The 17828-nt window shown below is 42.5% G+C and overlaps 1 protein-coding gene across 13 annotated transcripts; it reads right to left on the bottom strand.

Annotated features, from left to right (window-relative positions):
• Nucleotides 1-1805: 1805 nt before the first annotated feature.
• On the bottom strand, nt 1806-13362 carry LOC308051439 (uncharacterized protein). 13 transcript variants are annotated; one of them, XR_013923496.1, is made up of 5 exons: nt 12866-13362; nt 11486-11639; nt 9211-9327; nt 6880-8633; nt 1806-2778 (listed from the first exon to the last, which is right to left on the bottom strand). XR_013923496.1 is itself a non-coding variant. In XM_080361867.1 (4 exons), the coding sequence occupies exons 1-4, from the start codon at nt 13266-13268 to the stop codon at nt 6970-6972; spliced, it is 567 nt and encodes a 188-aa protein (XP_080217993.1). In that variant the 5' UTR covers nt 13269-13362; the 3' UTR covers nt 1806-6969. The 13 variants fall into 13 exon arrangements, 5 of the variants coding, with proteins under 5 accessions (XP_080217993.1, XP_080217997.1, XP_080217995.1 ...); XR_013923497.1 differs by having other exon boundaries at nt 1806-6985; nt 8603-8633; XR_013923495.1 differs by having other exon boundaries at nt 1806-8633.
• Between the last annotated feature and the right edge of the window lie 4466 nt (nt 13363-17828).

Raw genomic sequence — 17828 nt, 5'->3', positions numbered from 1 at the left:
GAGATTTAATCGTAAAATTAGGAATTAGTTTAGAAGTAAAAGATCAAGAATTGAAGGTGAAACTGTATGTTTTAACAGCCGAAGATGAAGATAAAATTAGTCCAGAAGTATGGTACACTCCTGAGTCGGTAGGGAAGTTAGAAATTCCACCGATTACAGTGACAATAATGGATCCAGGAGTACCGATACGTGTTAAACAATACCCTATATCACAGGATGGGAGGCATGGGCTGCAACCTGTAATTGATCGATTATTACAACAGGGACTGCTAGAACCATGCATGTCGCCCCATAATACCCCCATATTACCCGTGAAGAAATCAGATGGGTCCTATCGTTTAGTGCAAGACCTCCATGAAGTAAATAAAAGAACGATAACTAGATTTCCGGTAGTGGCCAACCCTTATAACCTATTAAGCCAAGCATCCCCAGAATTAACCTGGTATAGTGTAATAGACCTAAAGGATGCCTTCTGGGCTTGTCCCTTGAGGGAAGAGTGTCGTGACTATTTTGCCTTTGAGTGGGAGAACCCTGATACCCATCGGAAACAACAACTTAGATGGACGGTTCTTCCACAGGGATTTACTGAATCACCAAACCTCTTTGGACAGGCCCTGGAACAAGTCCTGGAAGACTTTGAACTGGAACCTGGGGTAGTTTTGGTACAATATGTAGATGATCTATTAATAGCTGGAAAAAGCCAAGATAGTGTGCGAAGCACCAGCATTAGGTTATTAAATTTCTTGAGCCTAAAGGGTTTAAAGGTATCAAAATCTGAACTGCAATTTACTGAGGAAGAAGTGAAATATCTAGGGCACTGGCTGAGTAAAGGGACTAAGAAGCTAGATCCAGAGCGAGTAAACGCTATTTTGTCCCTCCAGTCTCCCAAGAATAAAAGGCAAGTGCGACAACTTTTAGGTCTTTTTGACTACTGTAGACAGTGGATTGAAAATTACAGCAACAAGGTTAAGTTCTTATATAAGAAGCTAGTGGGGGAAGGCCTGATGAAATGGAGTACAGTGGATGACGAGCAATTAGAAAACTTAAAAACTGATTTAGTAAATGCTCCAGTACTGAGTCTGGTGGATACCCGGAGGCCTTTCTATCTATTTGTTAACACGGAGGGTGGCACGGCCTTCGGGGTCCTAACGCAAGAATGGGCAAGTAAAAAGAAACCCGTAGGATATTATTCCAAATTATTAGATCCAGTTAGTCGCGGCTGGCCTACCTGTTTACAGGCCATAGTTGCTACTGCTCTCTTAGTCGAGGAAGTCGGGAAAATAAATATGGGAGGAGAATTAAAGGTATACACACCTCATAATATAAGAGGGGTATTACAGCAGAAAGCTGACAAATGGATTACGGATGCTAGGTTACTGAAATATGAAGGAATCCTATTGCACTCTCCTAAGTTAGAGCTTGAAACCACTAATTTACAGAATCCAGCCCAATTTTTGTATGGGGAACCGAGTGAATCTCCTTCCCATGACTGTATCAGGGTAATAGAATATCAAACCAAGATAAGGGAGGATTTAGAGGAAGAGGAGTTGTTATGTGGAGAAAAATTGTTTGTAGATGGATCATCGCGGGTAGTGGACGGGAAAAGGAAGTCAGGATACGCTATAATAGATGGGAACAGTTGGACAATCAAAGAATCGGATCCCCTTAACATAAGTTGGTCGGCACAGGCCTGCGAACTATTCGCAGTATTGAGGGCATTACAGCTGTTAAAAGATAAGAGAGTATAGAGCGAGATAAGGACCAAGCAAAACAAGTCGATTCAATGTGAATCACGCTAAGCCATTTATTACAGAAACAAGTCTCCTTATATACGTAACTATATTCTAATCACGCGTCCACGCTCCAAGCATAGATTCGTTAAATGAGTATCGTGGGCTGTCCATGCTCTGGAGTCTCACTGATGATACGTCCGATGATTCATGCCACGCCAGGACCCCCGTGATTGAGGAACGCCCCTCTTTCTCACAGCAGACTCTGTTCTCGAAGTGGCCTTGAGATACCTTTGAGCCTGACTAATTCAGCAACAGATCTTTATCTATCAAGACCCAGCCACACTTCCCCCTTTCTTTTCCTGAATTAGTTAGGCCCCTTAAACCGCACGGTGCATCATTTTTGAAATATACTGCAACATAGAATACGTGATTAACAACATAATTACAATTACATATAATGCAGTTAAACCTTACTTAATAAGATCAAACAACTACCTGCCTATTCTTAAAACCTTAATTCTACTATGACAACCTTATTAACACACTATTTTAATAGATTCAAAATAACCAGACAAGTTAATACAATATATTCTCTTAAATTCCTAAAAGATTTATAACTGCGCAGTTTATAGGGTAACACACTTAATATCATCAGCATATACTAATAATTGAATTAATATCTTAAAAGTTATCTTAACCTATTTAAAAGATCAATAGCTTAGCCTTAATATCCCTTCTAAAACTTTATCAGTTGCTGAACTTAGATTACTATGATAGAGATATCTCATAATTTTACCTTATCTATGCATTGACTATCTAATCATAATATCACCCTTTTGGATCTCCTGCTGATTGTTCAAATTGCCATTCTCCACAGAAGGTACACCACCTGCGTGCTAATAGGCTTCTAGACCACCAGGTCTGCGAACATCTGTAACACTGAATTAGGATCCATGGTTTACATCTGAAACAGTCCTCACAACTTATCTCCCTCCTGTCCATCTGCATCTGTTGAATCTTTGTTGAATCCACTTCAATCCTTGGCCTGTAATGACACAAACATAACCTTTTCCCCAGGTTATCAATTGATGTGGCCTTTTTAATTGACTAGTGATTTGACCATAACTAATGTAGGTTCTTTCTGATTTAGCATGGTTTTGGGTCATACTTGCAAAGTGTTTCATCACATACAATGCTTTTGACAATTGGTTTTGTGGTGCTTCCCCTACTTCCCCCCTTTTTTTTAAAAACAAACAAACAAAAACTTCAGAACCAGATACGTGCGTTGGACCTTGACTACGTACTCAGAATCACAAATCAAATTTAGAGGTTCCTCCTTAAAAAGCTCTAAGTAATTTAAAGCTGTGCCAAGTTCTGCTAATTGGGTTGAACCATCATTTTTACAGAATGACGCCAATTGTTATCTTCACACCAAACCACTACAGCTTTATGAGGCTGCCCAGAATCATCAACAAAAACTTTGCAAGTATGTAGGATCAGACCAAATACAAGTATGGCCTATGACCTGATGTTAAAGACTTGCAGGTTCTGCAGCAATTTACATTTATGCATGCCAAAAGCTGTGCTGTTAAGAAAACCAGCTAGTGCAATTTACAAAGACATAGATTACAAATAAAAAAAATCAGAATTAAAATTCACAAATGGTACATATATGACAAAAGGATCATGGTCTATTAAGACTTAAATTCATTCCCTGCATTTTCTTGATCAGAGTGACAATTGGTATATAACAGTCGGTATATCAGTTTGCTAGCAATCTCATCATACTGTCCCACAATAGCCACAGGTTGTTTCTATGTTGTAGCTATAAATAGACAAATCTGTAAGTCCAATCGAATGCAGTCAGCCTGTAAGGTTGTCATAAATTCATTCCTCAAAGTTTCTGACTCCATTTTGGCTGTCATATTTATTGGATATTGTTTTCCCTTACCGGATCGAAGTCCTGTTTCAGATCTATCAGTGTAGTGTTTGCTTTATCGAAACATTGGCTGTTAATAGTAGTGGAAATACAGCATTTGAAATTTCCTTGGAGATTTCTCACTTGCAGCAAGCAGATCTGCAGCATCCCAGCAACTTATTGTAGGCCATGCAACTAAACAGAATTCTCAGAAAACGTTATTTGAGCTTACAATTTACTTAACAAATCTTAACCTAAGAGAGGTATAGGACTTTCTGGCAACTACAAGAATTCATGTATTAAAACTTTGTTCCAAATTTGGCATTCCGTTGGTCACAAAAAATGGCCTTTCTTTCGTTATCTCCCATGACCTCAACAACTAGCATGGTGAATTTACTAAGAAGTCTCTTACAACTAATTACCACAGAATAAGTCTATCAACAAATTTTTGGTTTAATTTTCCAGTTTCATTAGAACTATGGGTCTGCTAAGGATGCCTTTAAACTTCACCCTTGGACTGCTCCAGTCAGTATTACAGCGCTGCAGTGGGGGGGAAAGAGAACCCCCCTTTCACTGCTTTAAAAGCAGGCAGCCAGGTTTTTCCATTTTTTTTTTTTTTGTTTCTTTCTCTTCTTACTGCAGTTCAGATATAACCAAGGTCACGCAGCTGGCTTATCTCAGTTACAATGAGCTGCACACAGGCCTGGGATGTTTTGGTCTTTTGTTTTCCCATTTCATTCCAGCCATAATACACTTTATATGCAATTTCAAGTAGCTCAGAAATAGTTACATTCCTTAGCTCCATTTACCTGTTACAATTCAGAGATGTCAAAAAACAGTATAAACCAGTATAATAAACATCAATCCATTATTCTATTTTCCTAAATCTAAATCAGTTAATACTCTAGCAACTTTTAAATACAATCTCTTCTAAATGCACATCTATCATAGCATTTTAACAATTTAAATGCTTTTCTAACAATATAAGCAATTACTCTAATGTGTAAGGATGCATCCTAAGGGGGAGCAAGGTGGAATTTTAGCAGTGGAATCGGTTCCCATTTTGTAATTATCTCCCCAAACAAGATTCTTTTGGTACCAAATATGAATATACAAACTAAAATACTGAGCTCAGATATGAAAACCATATACCAAGTTCAAATATGCAGATGGATCACAGTTACACCAATATAAGACAATATCTCAATTTTTGCATTGCACCTTTGGGCCGCTCACTGCTCAGCCAGGTGGAGGTACCTCTGGGTCTCCCTGACAAAAAAGGTCAGTTGCGCGCTGAAACCCATCCGCACCCGCCGACCCGGACCAGGTAAGGCCTTTTTGTGTTTTGTTTTGTTTTGTTTTAGTGTCTCATCTGGTGCGCTACAGCTGTTATTCCAAAACCAGGATTCTTTACATGATGTGCATACAGAAAAACCAAATCCAGCACACCGAGATGAGACACAGCCTGTCACAGAGTTGCGCAAGTCTGAATGCTGGAATAAAGCTAGCATGCTAGAGAAAAAAAAATAACAGCTACTACATACAAAATTTACCATAACATTCACGCAGTAAAGAACTAAATTACTCATGATCTTCTGAATTATCACAAAATGCACATTTTGAGTCAACGGATTCTCATGATTTAACAGACTGTGAACTTATCGTACCATATAGCACAGACCTACCAAAATTGCAACATACTTAAACAGATACCCACAAAGAAAACAGGTTAATAAGGAAAGCATCTTGCAGACTTTAACAAGTTTTCTGTGACCTGTGTGTTATCAGTTAACTCTCTCTCAGCTTGTTGAAGTTCAAAGCACCCCGCCTGTAAAACTGTCTGAAATGATTTAATGATCTCTTGTAGGGATTTATTTTGTCCTGATCTTCTCGCCTCAAAAACAACATTAATTGCAACAAGATTCTATTTTCCGGACACTTTTCCCAATCATTTAAGTTATATCGCAGCCACCATTAATTACAATATTTTACAAGATCTTCCTTCCTTATAATTCCGAGTGCTTTCCTAAGTTTTAAAACACCTCCCAATACTGATTTTTTAGGAACACAACTGAAAACAATTATTCCCGACCCCATCTTGCAAGTAAAAACCTTGAGAAGGGGGGGGAGGGAGGGGGAGGAAGGCACAGGGCTGCTTGCAGCGAGAATGGGAAAAGTGGGAGAAGGTTTTACAGTGCACTTAAAAACAACTAGTAAAACAATTAACTCACATTCCTGTCAAGCTGCTTGATTTTCAGAGAGGCAATACACAGGAGCACATAATATGTACTGGAAAACTTGCAAATAACACGTTGATAGCAAACATTAGCATTCTCTACTGCTAATCTCAACACTAGTGCTTCCTTAGCTTCTAAGTTTTCGGCCTGCTTACTGATGGCGTCTTGAAGATGGTCAATAAATTGCATGTAATTCTCATTGGGACTCTGATTAATAGTTGCAAATGATTTGACACCTCTCTCATAGCTTGATATGCAAGATCTGTTGACTGCCTCAGGATTTCAGAAACTTATCGTGTCTGTAGTTGCGGTGTGTCAATTAGTGTCTCTTCCAGGAGTTGCGGGACACCTGCCCCCCTTGACGAATCCCCATTGTTCTGTCCTAAATGATCTATAGCTGTTACATTTCACACAGTTCTTTTGACAAATTATCTGACTCCAGTTCCTTGGACTGCTTGGTCTCTTTAGGGTCGTGTGATGGTATGGGAGGCCATCCACTCGGTAATTTTCCTCCTCCCGGCCCAGACTGCTGAATCAGTGCCGCTGGCACAACAGGGGATGGAGTGGGGAGGGGGTCAAAAGACACGATCCGGATAAACTTCATAGTCATTTTTAGGTTTGTTATCAGGTTGCAACGCTGGAAAAATTCTGGCAACGGTAGCCCGCTCAGCCTTAAAGTCTTTTAAGGTGGAAATTTTAAGCTTCCATTTAGTCGCTAGTGATTTAGTTTCTTTATCATCTCCATTGCTGACCCTATTCCATAATTTCTGCCTTTTATCATCCCAAAGTTAACGTTTAAAAGCCTTCTCGTTTTCTCCCGGGTAGCCTTTAATTCTATACCGAATTAGTAGTCCACATATGTTACTTTCTTCTTATTTAAGTCCTCTCATAGAGAGAATAGGCAGGAGGAGTTTAACTACGGCTTCTTCCTCAAAGGATTTATTTTGCCCCATAACTTCACTCTTCCCTCCTCCCGCTCCCAGCCGCTCACCCTTTTACGGTGACTTCTTCAACAACGCGGAACGTCCGTACGCCTCCGCCCGGTTCTCAGTCCAGCTGATCCGCCTCCGGCTGGGCCGCTCTAGGCTTTTCCCCAACTTCAGTGGTACGCCGGTCAGAGTATCACGTCGGGGTCACCAGATGTAGAGCGAGATAAGGACCAAGCAAAACAAGTCGATTCAATGTGAATCACGTTAAGCCATTTATTACAGAAACAAGTCTCCTTATATACGTAACTATATTCTAATCACGCGTCCACGCTCCAAGCATGGATTAGTTAAATGAGTATCGTGGGCTGTCCGTGCTCTGGAGTCTCACTGATGATACGTCCGATGATTCATGCCACGCCAGGACCCCGGTGATTGAGGAACGCCCCTCTTTCTCACAGCAGACTCTGTTCTCGAAGTGGCCTTGAGATACCTTCGAGCCTGACTAATTCAGCAACAGGTCTTAATCTATCAAAACCCATCCACAGAGCTAAACTTCCTTTGTCAAAGTATGATAGCATAATGTTTTTGTATATTGACAAAGGCATATTTGCAGTTTTGCTATATATCTGTTGCAAAGCTGCAGGAAGTTGCATGCGGTTACCATAGCTCAGCTGATGCACAGTAGCCTGAAGAGCAACCCTAAGCCACAATACAGACATTATATGGATAGATAAAATCTTGATGACCACAGTTCTTGTACTGAACTAAATTAAAACCCGTTCAGTGATTCATTAGGAAAATAATAAAATCCATTCCTGAAATAAGCAGTTTTCAAAAATGGTGAGAGGGAAGCTCAATACCTCAGCTGTGTAACTGCCTTCTAAACTAAAAGTTGCAATAACCTTTCAGTCTCAGGAAAGATGGGATACTTTGTGGGTACATGAAGTAGGTAAATACAGTTATGTTTACAAGTTTATATAGAGTATGCAAGTTGTATCTTGTCTATTACAATCAACAAGTGTTCCATGCTTTTCAAGAAGAATATTGCTCACAAGAGATTTTAAGCTAGAGAATGCAAAGGACTTGTGGTGAATCTAGGAAATATACTTTGAATACAGAAGACAGAATAAAACCTTTGGCCATTAGTGTGAAAGGCTAACGGTAGAGGGAGCTGACTTACTGACGCCATGGAGGAGGTGGAATGGAGCATATTGTGATACAAAGTGTGTAAGTGATATTCAGCATGGAGTAGTTTATGTAAAGGGCCATCGAAAGGGGACCTCCACGCAAATAAGAGGGAACAATTTAGCAGACGAGGAAGCTAAGAAAGCTGCGTTACTAATAATAAAAGCAGTCGAACAGGATCCTGTACAAACTAAGTATGCTATGAGATTTACAAATCAGGAAAGGGAAAAATTGGAGCAAATGGGAGTAGTTGAACGAGAAGGAAAGTGGTGGCTACCTGACGAGAGGGAAATGCTCCCAAAAGGAGTAGCTTGGCGAGTCTTGAGAGAGTTTCATAGACAAACCCATTGGGGAGTACAGGCTCTGGTAGATCAATTCGCTAATAAATATATGGCCTTGGGAGTGTATGATCTAGCAAAAAGAATCGTTGGAGAATGTTTAACATGTCAAAAGATAAATAAACAGCGCCTTAGGGAAAGAGTCCCTGGGGGGAGGCAACTAGCCAAGAAGCCATTCGAAAGGATTCAGGTAGACTTCACGGAGTTACCGAAGGTAGGCAGATATAAGTATCTCCTAGTTTTGGTTGATCACCTAACTCACTTTGTCGAAGCCTTTCCGGTAGCTCGGGCCACTGCAAGGACGGTAGTAAAAATATTATTAGAGCATATCATACCTAGATATGGGATCATGTCGGTTATCGATTCGGACAGAGGGCCCCATTTTACTTCCAAAACAATTAGAGAAACGTTAGAAGCTCTGGGAACCAAATGGGAGTATCACACTCCTTGGCACCCCCAGAGTTCAGGGGAAGTTGAAAGAATGAACGGAGAAATTAAAAAGCACCTAACCAAATTAATGATAGAGACCAAAATGAGCTGGGTGAAGTGCCTCCCCTTAGCCCTCTTGAACATAAGGACACAACCGAGGGCTGATACAGGACTTTCCTCCTTTGAAATGTTATATGGAGTGCCCTATGATTTGGAGAAACCAATAGAACACCCTAAAGTGGAAGAAAAGATGTTACAAGAATACCTTATAGAGCTCATGAAAAGGAGGCAAGAACTGTTAAAGCGAGGCCTGGTGGTTCAAAGACCACCTTTAGATATAGCAATACATAGTATTAAACCAGGAGATCAAGTACTCATAAAAACATGGAAGGAATCATCGTTAACCCCTCGCTGGGAGGGACCTTTCCTTGTTTTACTCACCACAGATACCGCAGTCCGCACCGCGGAAAGAGGTTGGACACACGCTAGTCGAGTAAAGGGTCCTATTCTGCACACAGACTGGGAAGTCGCCGGGAAACCGGATGAGTTGAAGCTGACCTTCAAGAGGAAACAGACACGTGACGCATAGCCCTGGATACCAGGCTTTTTATGGACAATTGTAAGGAATTATAGAAGTCGCACATCGCATGTCCTGTATGTAAGCAATGCAATCCGTGGGTATGTCGCGTGTGTAACGGGTGCGGGATACAGCAGTGGAAAAAGTTTCCTTATGTTGAACGATGGTGTAATGAGTGTTGGGGAAAAACCTTAGATACCATTAGGATATTAATAATCACTGGACGAGAACATAGCACGGATCCTAGTTACGAATACTGTAGAAGAGATTGGTACAAAACCGTTGCACAATTAGAGGAAGAACTTATAGTTAGGGATATAGAGTGTAATAAAACTATTCAGGTACCCTCTGTTTGGACTGTAAGTCCAAACATTTGGGAAATAACCACGAGGAAGTGTAAGAAGCGTTTTGGTAAGAAAAGATACAGGAAGTGTTCCAAAACCTGTGAGGATTCGGGACAGTGGCCAAAACCTTGTATTCGAAAATAGCCCTATTGGGTTGAGTATTAGAAAGTGGGTTGTGGCAGAACAAGAAGAGAATTCAAGAGGCAGTTCCCTGAAGACTACAACTGCTGCCAAGAAGATAACTTACCCGGCTACTCTGAAGCAACAGAGTAGGCCCAGGGCAAGGCAGAGGGGTATCCTTGTGGGGATTGGCAAGTGCCTCCAAAAACTTCTAAAATAAAGCAGCTCCATTAAGCAGAACAACCCTCAACAAAATGAACCTCCACTGGCTGATTTTCAGCCAACTAAGGGCTGGGTCGCTCTCCCTAATCCTCCTTACCTTATCGGTAATAATAGCAATAAACCAAGGGAGTTCCCATCAACCTTTTAAATGGACCCTCTATCGATGGGAGGACCAAACGATAATACAACAACAAACCACATCAGGGTCACTCTCTTTTACTCCAACCTTATGCCAATTAGTTGAGGTTAGGCCATGCCTTAACAAAATGGAGTTTTATATGTGCCCTAGCACAGAGCCCTCATTTTGTAATACCCCAGGACACTATTATTGCGCTTACTGAGGGTGTGAAACAATTGCCTCAAATTGGCAGGTTCCTCAGGCCAATGTGGATAAGTTTTTAAAGGTTGAATGGGGACCTCCAGGATGCATTGCCCCTACGGGACTCGGGGGCGGGATGCAATTAGCTCGCCGTGGGAAACTAGAACCCGATGGCAACTGTAAATACATAGTCATGAACATAACAAATCCTGAACATAATGGATGGCTTGTTGGAAAAACCTGGGGAATGCGGTATTATCAGCCGGGAGATGACAGAGGAGGCATGTTTATCATAAAGAAGGAAGAAGTTAAACCGACCTTTCGAGCAATAGGTCCCAATCCAGTAGTAAAATCCACCCCCCTGCTAGGTAGGGAAACAAAGACAGTAGAAAAAGAGATTATAATAGTAAGAGAGGAAACTGTCACTGAAGCCTTGAAATCTCTGAATACTGAAGCCTCAGAATCTTTGAATCCTCTATGGGAAATTATCCGGGCTACTTATCAAACCCTAAACTATACTCAACCCAACCTAACCAATGGTTGCTGGTTGTGTTATAACGTTAATCCACCTTTTTATGAGGCTATAGGGGATAATCGTCTGTATACCACAAGCAAGGAGTCTGCGCCTATTCAGTGTCTTTGGGAAAAGCAGAAAAGAGGGATAACTATGCAACATGTAACTGGGATAGGGACTTGTATAGGTAAAGTACCAAATTCCAAGAGGTCACTTTGTGGTAATATCATACCGAGCCTTAATGAAACCACAGGATATATTATTCCCCCGAATGGAACAAAATGGATATGTTCCAGGACGGGACTTGCTCCATGTGTGTCTTTAAAGGTGTTTAACAGTTCCCGAGAGTATTGCATGTCAGTTACCATTATTCCAAGGATATTATATCATCAAGAAGATGTGATGTATGATATTTGGGATACAGGGCTCCATCGTACCAAGCGAGAACCCATTACGGCTATTACTGTAGCCACGTTGCTAGGGTTAGGGGTAGCCGGAGCAGGAACAGGGATAGCTTCACTTGTTCAACAAAATCAAGGATTCAATTCCTTGAAGACTGCGATAGATGAGGACCTAGAGAGAATTAAAAACTCCATAACCGCCTTAGAGAGATCTCTAACCTCAATATCTGAAGTGGTGTTATAAAACAGGAGAGGGATCGATCTCCTTTTCTTACAGCAAGGGGGATTATGCACAGCCTTGAAGGAAGAGTGTTGTTTTTATGCAGATCACACAGGGGTAGTCCGAGACTCGATGGCAAAATTAAGGGAGAGACTGGAACAGAGAAAAAGGGAAAGAGAAGCTGCAAAGGGGTGGTACGAGTCTTAGTTTACTCAGTCCCCTTGGCTAACTACATTGCTATCCACAATAGCTGGACCCTTGATAATATTATTACTTACCCTAACCTTTGGACCCTGTATCCTAAATCGACTTATTGGACTAGTTAAAAGCCGTGTAGAGCAGGTACACCTTATGCTGCTACAAAGATATGTTACTGATGAAGAAGCTGAAATGATCTTACGAGCCCAAAAAGCGGTAACTCGATTTGATCAACAAATAGATGCTCGAAAGGAAAGGAAGGAATTGTAATAGATATGGTCAAAGTTGTTGAACAAATCGAGTAGGGTTCAATCATATTATGCATATCGTTGTAAGAAGCAATTACGCTTGTGCAAGTTTCATTATATTTTGTAAAAAACAGTAGTTAGGCCAATGGCCGGATGCCGGGCCCCAACCAAGCCAACGGCCGGATGCCGGACCCCAACCAAGCCAATGGCCGGATGCCGGACCCCAACCAAGCCAATGACCGGATGGTGCAACAGATAACAGAGTGCCCGAATGGTGTAACAGATAACAGAGCGCCCAGATGGTGCAACAGATAACAGAACTCCAGAGGCAGAAACACCAAGCGACACCCAGCAACATCTTTCACTGTCGACTAGCCAACCAGGAGCTAACTCGTCAGGGTGTCTCAGTGCGTGAACAAATGTATAACATATATAAGCACATACGAAAAGTTGTGTTTTGGGCCGTCGGTGGAACTGAGCTTCCCCCGGTCACCCAGCGCTGTTTTGCCTAATTACTGCTTGCTTTAAATTTGCTTGCTTAATAAAATTAATTAATTGGCTCAAAGATTCGTCTTCATTTATAACAATTACTATCACTGCTATACAATTCCCTTGTGTTTCCCTGAGGATCAGTAAGTGGACGCATATTTGTAAACCGATCTGCTGACCCAGTCTCCAGCCCTTTTCCATATCACGCTCTCAAATATTCATCTGCTTCTCTTACAGATCACATCCCATCTTCAACACATTGTCTAGCCCATTTTTGTATTCGCTCCCTTTTAATACGGAGCTTCTCAGGAGTGAGGTCTAATTCCGCCCCCTCCCGTTCCTGTTTTCCCCGTTTTTCACATTCCCTGCCAATTGCCTCCAGCCCGTCCTTAATCGCATCTGAAGCCTTTTTATATGCTATTAACCGCGAAGTTTTACTGTTACCGCCATCTAGTCGCGTCATAGCTTTTAGAACTCCTTGCATCTGAATCTCCTGCCGTCTCAGTAAGTCCTTCAGGCTCTGCACGTGGCTCTCCTCCTGGAAGTCAGGGCGATTCTGCGGTGCTTCATCCTGTTGCTCCATCGAGTCCTCCGGCAACGGCACTTCAGCTGGATTAACTTGTCCTGGCTTGTTGAAATTTGCTGGTTGCTGCCGTTCGTCGTCGGAGGCAGGCAATGGCTCAAAGGGTGCAGAGGGTATAATTTGCTCTCTGCCCCAGAACTCCAAATCTGATACGGGACATACCAGCGGTATCGATTTTTCGGAGTTCTCAGAGAGGGGGCAGCTCGCAGCGAGCGGCTCCGGGGGGACGGCACACACCTCCGGCTCCCCTGAGACTTCCTCCATCAGCTTCCTCCATCAGCTTGCGAGATCGCAAGCCTCGCGGCTCCCCCTTGTGACCGCTTCCCATAGTTCGGTCCCTATGTCCTCCCATGTACCGGAAGAAAAAAATTTGTCCGTCGAACGGACACACCCCTTCCGCTGGGCGAATCGGAGCAGACGCTTTAACGCGTCTTTTTCAAAATATATTCCTGTTCGTGCAGGCAGCTGCAGAATACTTTTCATTATTATTTTTTCTTCCTCGGATGCCGCGTTTCCCATGCCACCTGTTTCCCCGTAGGCCTACTTTCCACTATTCTTCGAGCGCTGGGCTGGCGTCGCCCACCAGGTGGCGTTCTTCCTTGCGTCTTCACGTCCCAACGATCTTGCTTCGATACGAAGTATCACGTTGGGGTCGCCAAAATGTTGCTTTTTCCATGCGAGACACGGAACCTGACACACCAATGTGATGTTCACAGAGTTCACTTTATTGTCGGACCGGGCTAGCTTTATACCAAAGCTGCCCTGTCCACGTGCCTTGCAACAATGTGATTGGTTGTAACTCGTGCTATACAATAACGTGATAGGCTGCATGTACTGTCCACGTGCTCTGCACGCGTGTGTCCAGCGATTGCTCACTCGTTACCTTCTCATGGGACTCCTTTAGTTTCTTTTGTCTCTGGCTTCACCTCTCAGCCAGGCTGGACAACCCCATCCCCCCGGGGCGGGGTGGGGGGGCTCTGCCACTACATCTCACTCCTTTGATAATCATCCCTCAGGACAATAAAAACAAATGTGTATATTTAAATGAAAGTTTTTCTTACCAGGCCTTGTAACAGCTTTGCCCTCTTCTAAAAGCAGTTCAGAGAAACCTATATGAGACTTCTTTATGGCTGGTGCTCTTCACATTTAATAAATATAATTTGTCCAGTTCTCCAAAATTTCATTCAAAGTGCTATATATATACTGATGCCAAAATGCCTGAAATGGAAAATCTCACATATAATTTCAGAGAAGTTATAGAGCTATAATAATCAGGCTATAGAAATACAACTACATGTTTTGGTAGCTGTAGAATAATAGCTAATTATTGCCTTTAGGAATGTTTTCTTTTAATCTGCAGAAATTGAAAGGACAAATTCTTACAAATGTGCATGTGCCAAACAAAAAAGTTACAGTACTATTAATCTAATAGGTTTCCTCCGGCATACACACTTCCCTCTGACTGCAAAAATGTACTGCAACTTTTTCTTAATTAAATGCTGTTTTTGGTTATGTGTTAATGTAGAGCTTAGTAAAGGTCCTGGATTGCTCACTTACTGCACTGAAGTCCTTATTTATCCACAAAAAAAAAAAAAAAAGTGCAGGAAAAATTATTAATGCAAACTTCCTGGTGCTGTTTCACTGGTGTGCCCCAGAGGGACACCATAGTTATAATGCAGTTTGATCTCTTACTTCTTTCTCTTTAGTATGTGGACTCTCCATATATACTATGTTATCACAGTATTACCACTTAAACTACTCAGCAGGTACTTAGGAGTAACTGGGCAGACAAGAAATGTTCTTATTAATCATATAGAAGAAAATACCAAAATTTTAAAAATTTATTTGGATTCCCAAAGATTACGTCCTTCCTATTCACCTCATTTTATGCTCCTAATTTGTTTATTCTTTGTGGGTTTTATTTGTTTTCAAGTTTCAGAGTTTCTTAGGGGAAGTGGGCTTGGTGTTTTTTAGTTGCCTGGGAAGAATTGCACATGCTTATGATTCTACAGATGTATTTTCAGTATGATGGAAAGTTCTCATGTGTATCCCTAATAGCTGCTCTTACACGAACATTTTAGAGTGCCCTCAGTTTCCTTCTGTCTAGGTACAGATCAAAGAACCCAGTTCCTCACTTCCTCAAGAATTTTTTATTATGGGCTTCTAAATCAAAGATGCTACAGTATAATTACTGAATAGCAAAAAGTATTCTTTGTATACACTGACATTTTAAAGCGATCTTAAAGAACACAATCACTATATCTGAAATACTCCAAAACATTACAGAATCACAGAAAGACAGAATGCTTGGGGTTGGAAGGGACCTCTGGAGATCATCTAGTCCGACCCACCTACTAAAGCAGGGTCACCAGAGCAGATCACACAGGAATGTGTCCAGGTGGGTTTTTAATGTTTCCAGAGAAGGAGACTCCACAACCTCTTGGGGCAGCCTGTTCCAGTGCTGTATCACACTCGAAGTAAAGAAGTTCCTACTCATATTCAGATGGAACCTCCTATGTTTCAGTCTGTGTCCATTGCCCCTCATTCTGTCATTAGGCACCACTGAAAAGAGTCTGGTCCCATCCTCTTGACACCCAACCTAGTTGACCAAGGGAAGCCTGTCGATGTGATCTTTTTGGATTTCAGTAAAGCCTTTGATACTGTCTCTCACAGTATCCTCCTGGACAAGATGTCCAGCATACAGCTGGATAAACACACAATGCAGTAGGTGAGCAATTGGCTGACAGGCCGGGCTCAAAGTGTTCTAGTAAATGGGGTTATGTCAGACTGGTGACCAGTCACTAGCAGGGTTCTGCAGGGATCCATCTTAGGGCCAGCACTCTTCAATGTCTGCATAAATGACTTAGACTCAAGACATGAGAGAATACTTAGTAAGTTTGCCGATGACACAAAGTTGAGGGGAAGTGTTGACACTCTCAAGGGCAGAGAGGCCATGCAGAGGGATCGGGACAAATTGGAGAACTGGGAAATCACCAACCGCATGAGGTTCAACAAGGGCAAGTGCCAGATCTTTCACCTGGGACATGGCAACCTTGTCTGTCTATACAGACTGGGGGACGAGATGCTGGAAAGCAGCTCTGTGGAGAGGGATCTGGGGGTTCTGATCGATGGCAAGTTGAACATGAGTCAACAGTGTGCCCTGGCAGGCAAGAGGGCCAACTGTGTTCTGGGGTGCATCAAGCACAGCATTGCCAGCCACTCAAGGAAGGTGCAGTTCTGGGCACCACACTATAAAAAAAGATATTAACCTACTAGAGAGTGTCCAGAAGAGGACTACAAAGTTGGTGAAGGGTTTGGAGGGAAAGCCCTATGAGGAGCGGCTAAAGTCACTAGGTTTGTTCATCCTGGAGAAGAGGAGACTGAGGGGAGACCTCATCGCGGTCTACAGCTTCCTCACAAGGGGAGGAGGAAGGGTAGGCATCAAACTTGTCTCTTTAGCGATCAATAACAGAATCCAAGAGAATGGCAGGAAGATGTGCCAGGGGAGGTTTAGGGTAGGCATCAGGAAAAGGTTTTTCACCCAGAGGTTGGTGGAGCACTGAAACAGGCTCACCAGGGAGGTGTCACGGCCCCAGTCCTGACAGTGTTCAAGAAGAGACTGGACAACGCCCTCAGACACATGGTGTGAACTGTGGGGTTGTCATATAGCAGGTACAGGAGTTGGACTGATGATCCTTGTGGGTCCCTTCCAACTCAGGACATTCTATGATTCTGTGAACCCTGAAATATTTATAAGCACTGATAAGATCCCCTCTCAGCCTACTCCAGGCTGAAGAAACCCAGCTCTCTCAGTCTTTCTTCATAAGAAAGATGATGCAAACCTCATGAGGTTCAACGAGGCCAAGCGCAAGGTCCTGCACCCGGGTCGGGGCAATCCTCTGTAACAACACAAACTGAGGGATAAAAGGACTGAGAGAAGCCCTGCAGAAAAGGACTTGGTGATACAGGTGGATGAAAGACTGGACACGAGACGGGAATTTGTACTTGTATCCCAGAAGGCAAATCATATCTTGGGCTGCATCAAAAGGAGTATGTCCAGTAGGTCGAGGCAGATGATTCTGCCCCTCTGTTCCGCTCTGGTGAGACCCCATCTGGAGTACTGTGTCCATCTCTGGAGCCCTCAATGCAGGAAAGACATGGACCTGTTGGAGAGGGGCCACAGGAGGCCACCAAGATGGTCAGAGGACTAAAACACCTCTGCTATGAGGAAAGGCTGAGAGAGTGTCATGGTTTCTCTTTTCCCCATATGGACCACCAATACATCTGTCAAAGTTTACTGCAAGGCAACAATAAACTGTGGCAGATGCTCTCTGTTAACTCCTCGCCCTCCCTGCTAAGGAAGATAATAATGCTTGCAAGTTGGAAAAGTTTTAAATGCTTTACTAATGCTACTAATAAATAGAGAAAATAATACAAAATATACAAAACCAATCCTGAATTTCCCAGGGTAGCACAGAGTTGCCCCTGCCTTGGCAGAGTTGGCATCACTCCAGCGACTGGAGGGCAGGCACTCAGAAGTCCTGGGCGGGACTTCACAGTAGACAGGAACTGGATTCCGGGATGCAGGGTCTAGAACTAGGCCTCGGATCTCAAGCACATCAGGCAGGGTCCTCTTCTGTCGCGGTTGAGACGGACAAGAGACATGGACCAAATTCTTTCAAGATGAAAGTAATAGAACACCATTTATTGCTACAAGTGCATTTTTATACAATTCTACCAATTCATGTGTCTTTTCACTATTGGTTACAAGTTACAGCACTAACATCTCATTGGTTAATTTTTCTATCATCCATGTTATTCTTC

This window comes from Nesoenas mayeri, assembly GCF_963082525.1.
Source record: "Nesoenas mayeri genome assembly, chromosome: W".
NCBI lineage: Eukaryota > Metazoa > Chordata > Aves > Columbiformes > Columbidae > Nesoenas > Nesoenas mayeri.
The sequence above is the reverse complement of the archived record's forward strand: the minus strand, read 5'-3'. Positions and strand labels throughout refer to the sequence as shown.

Excerpts from the sequence above, each read along its gene's own strand:
- LOC308051439 (XM_080361869.1), bottom strand. The coding sequence starts at position 13,268 with ATGGAGGAAGTCTCAGGGGAGCCGGAGGTGTGTGCCGTCCCCCCGGAG. Across the intron at positions 9,328-12,865 it reads TATGACGCGACTAGATGGCG|GTCAGCTTCAACTCATCCGG; the intron begins GTAACAGTAAAA and ends TTCCTCTTGAAG. Across the intron at positions 2,800-9,210 it reads TGCGGACTGCGGTATCTGTG|GTTATGTTTGTGTCATTACA; the intron begins GTGAGTAAAACA and ends CCTGGGGAAAAG.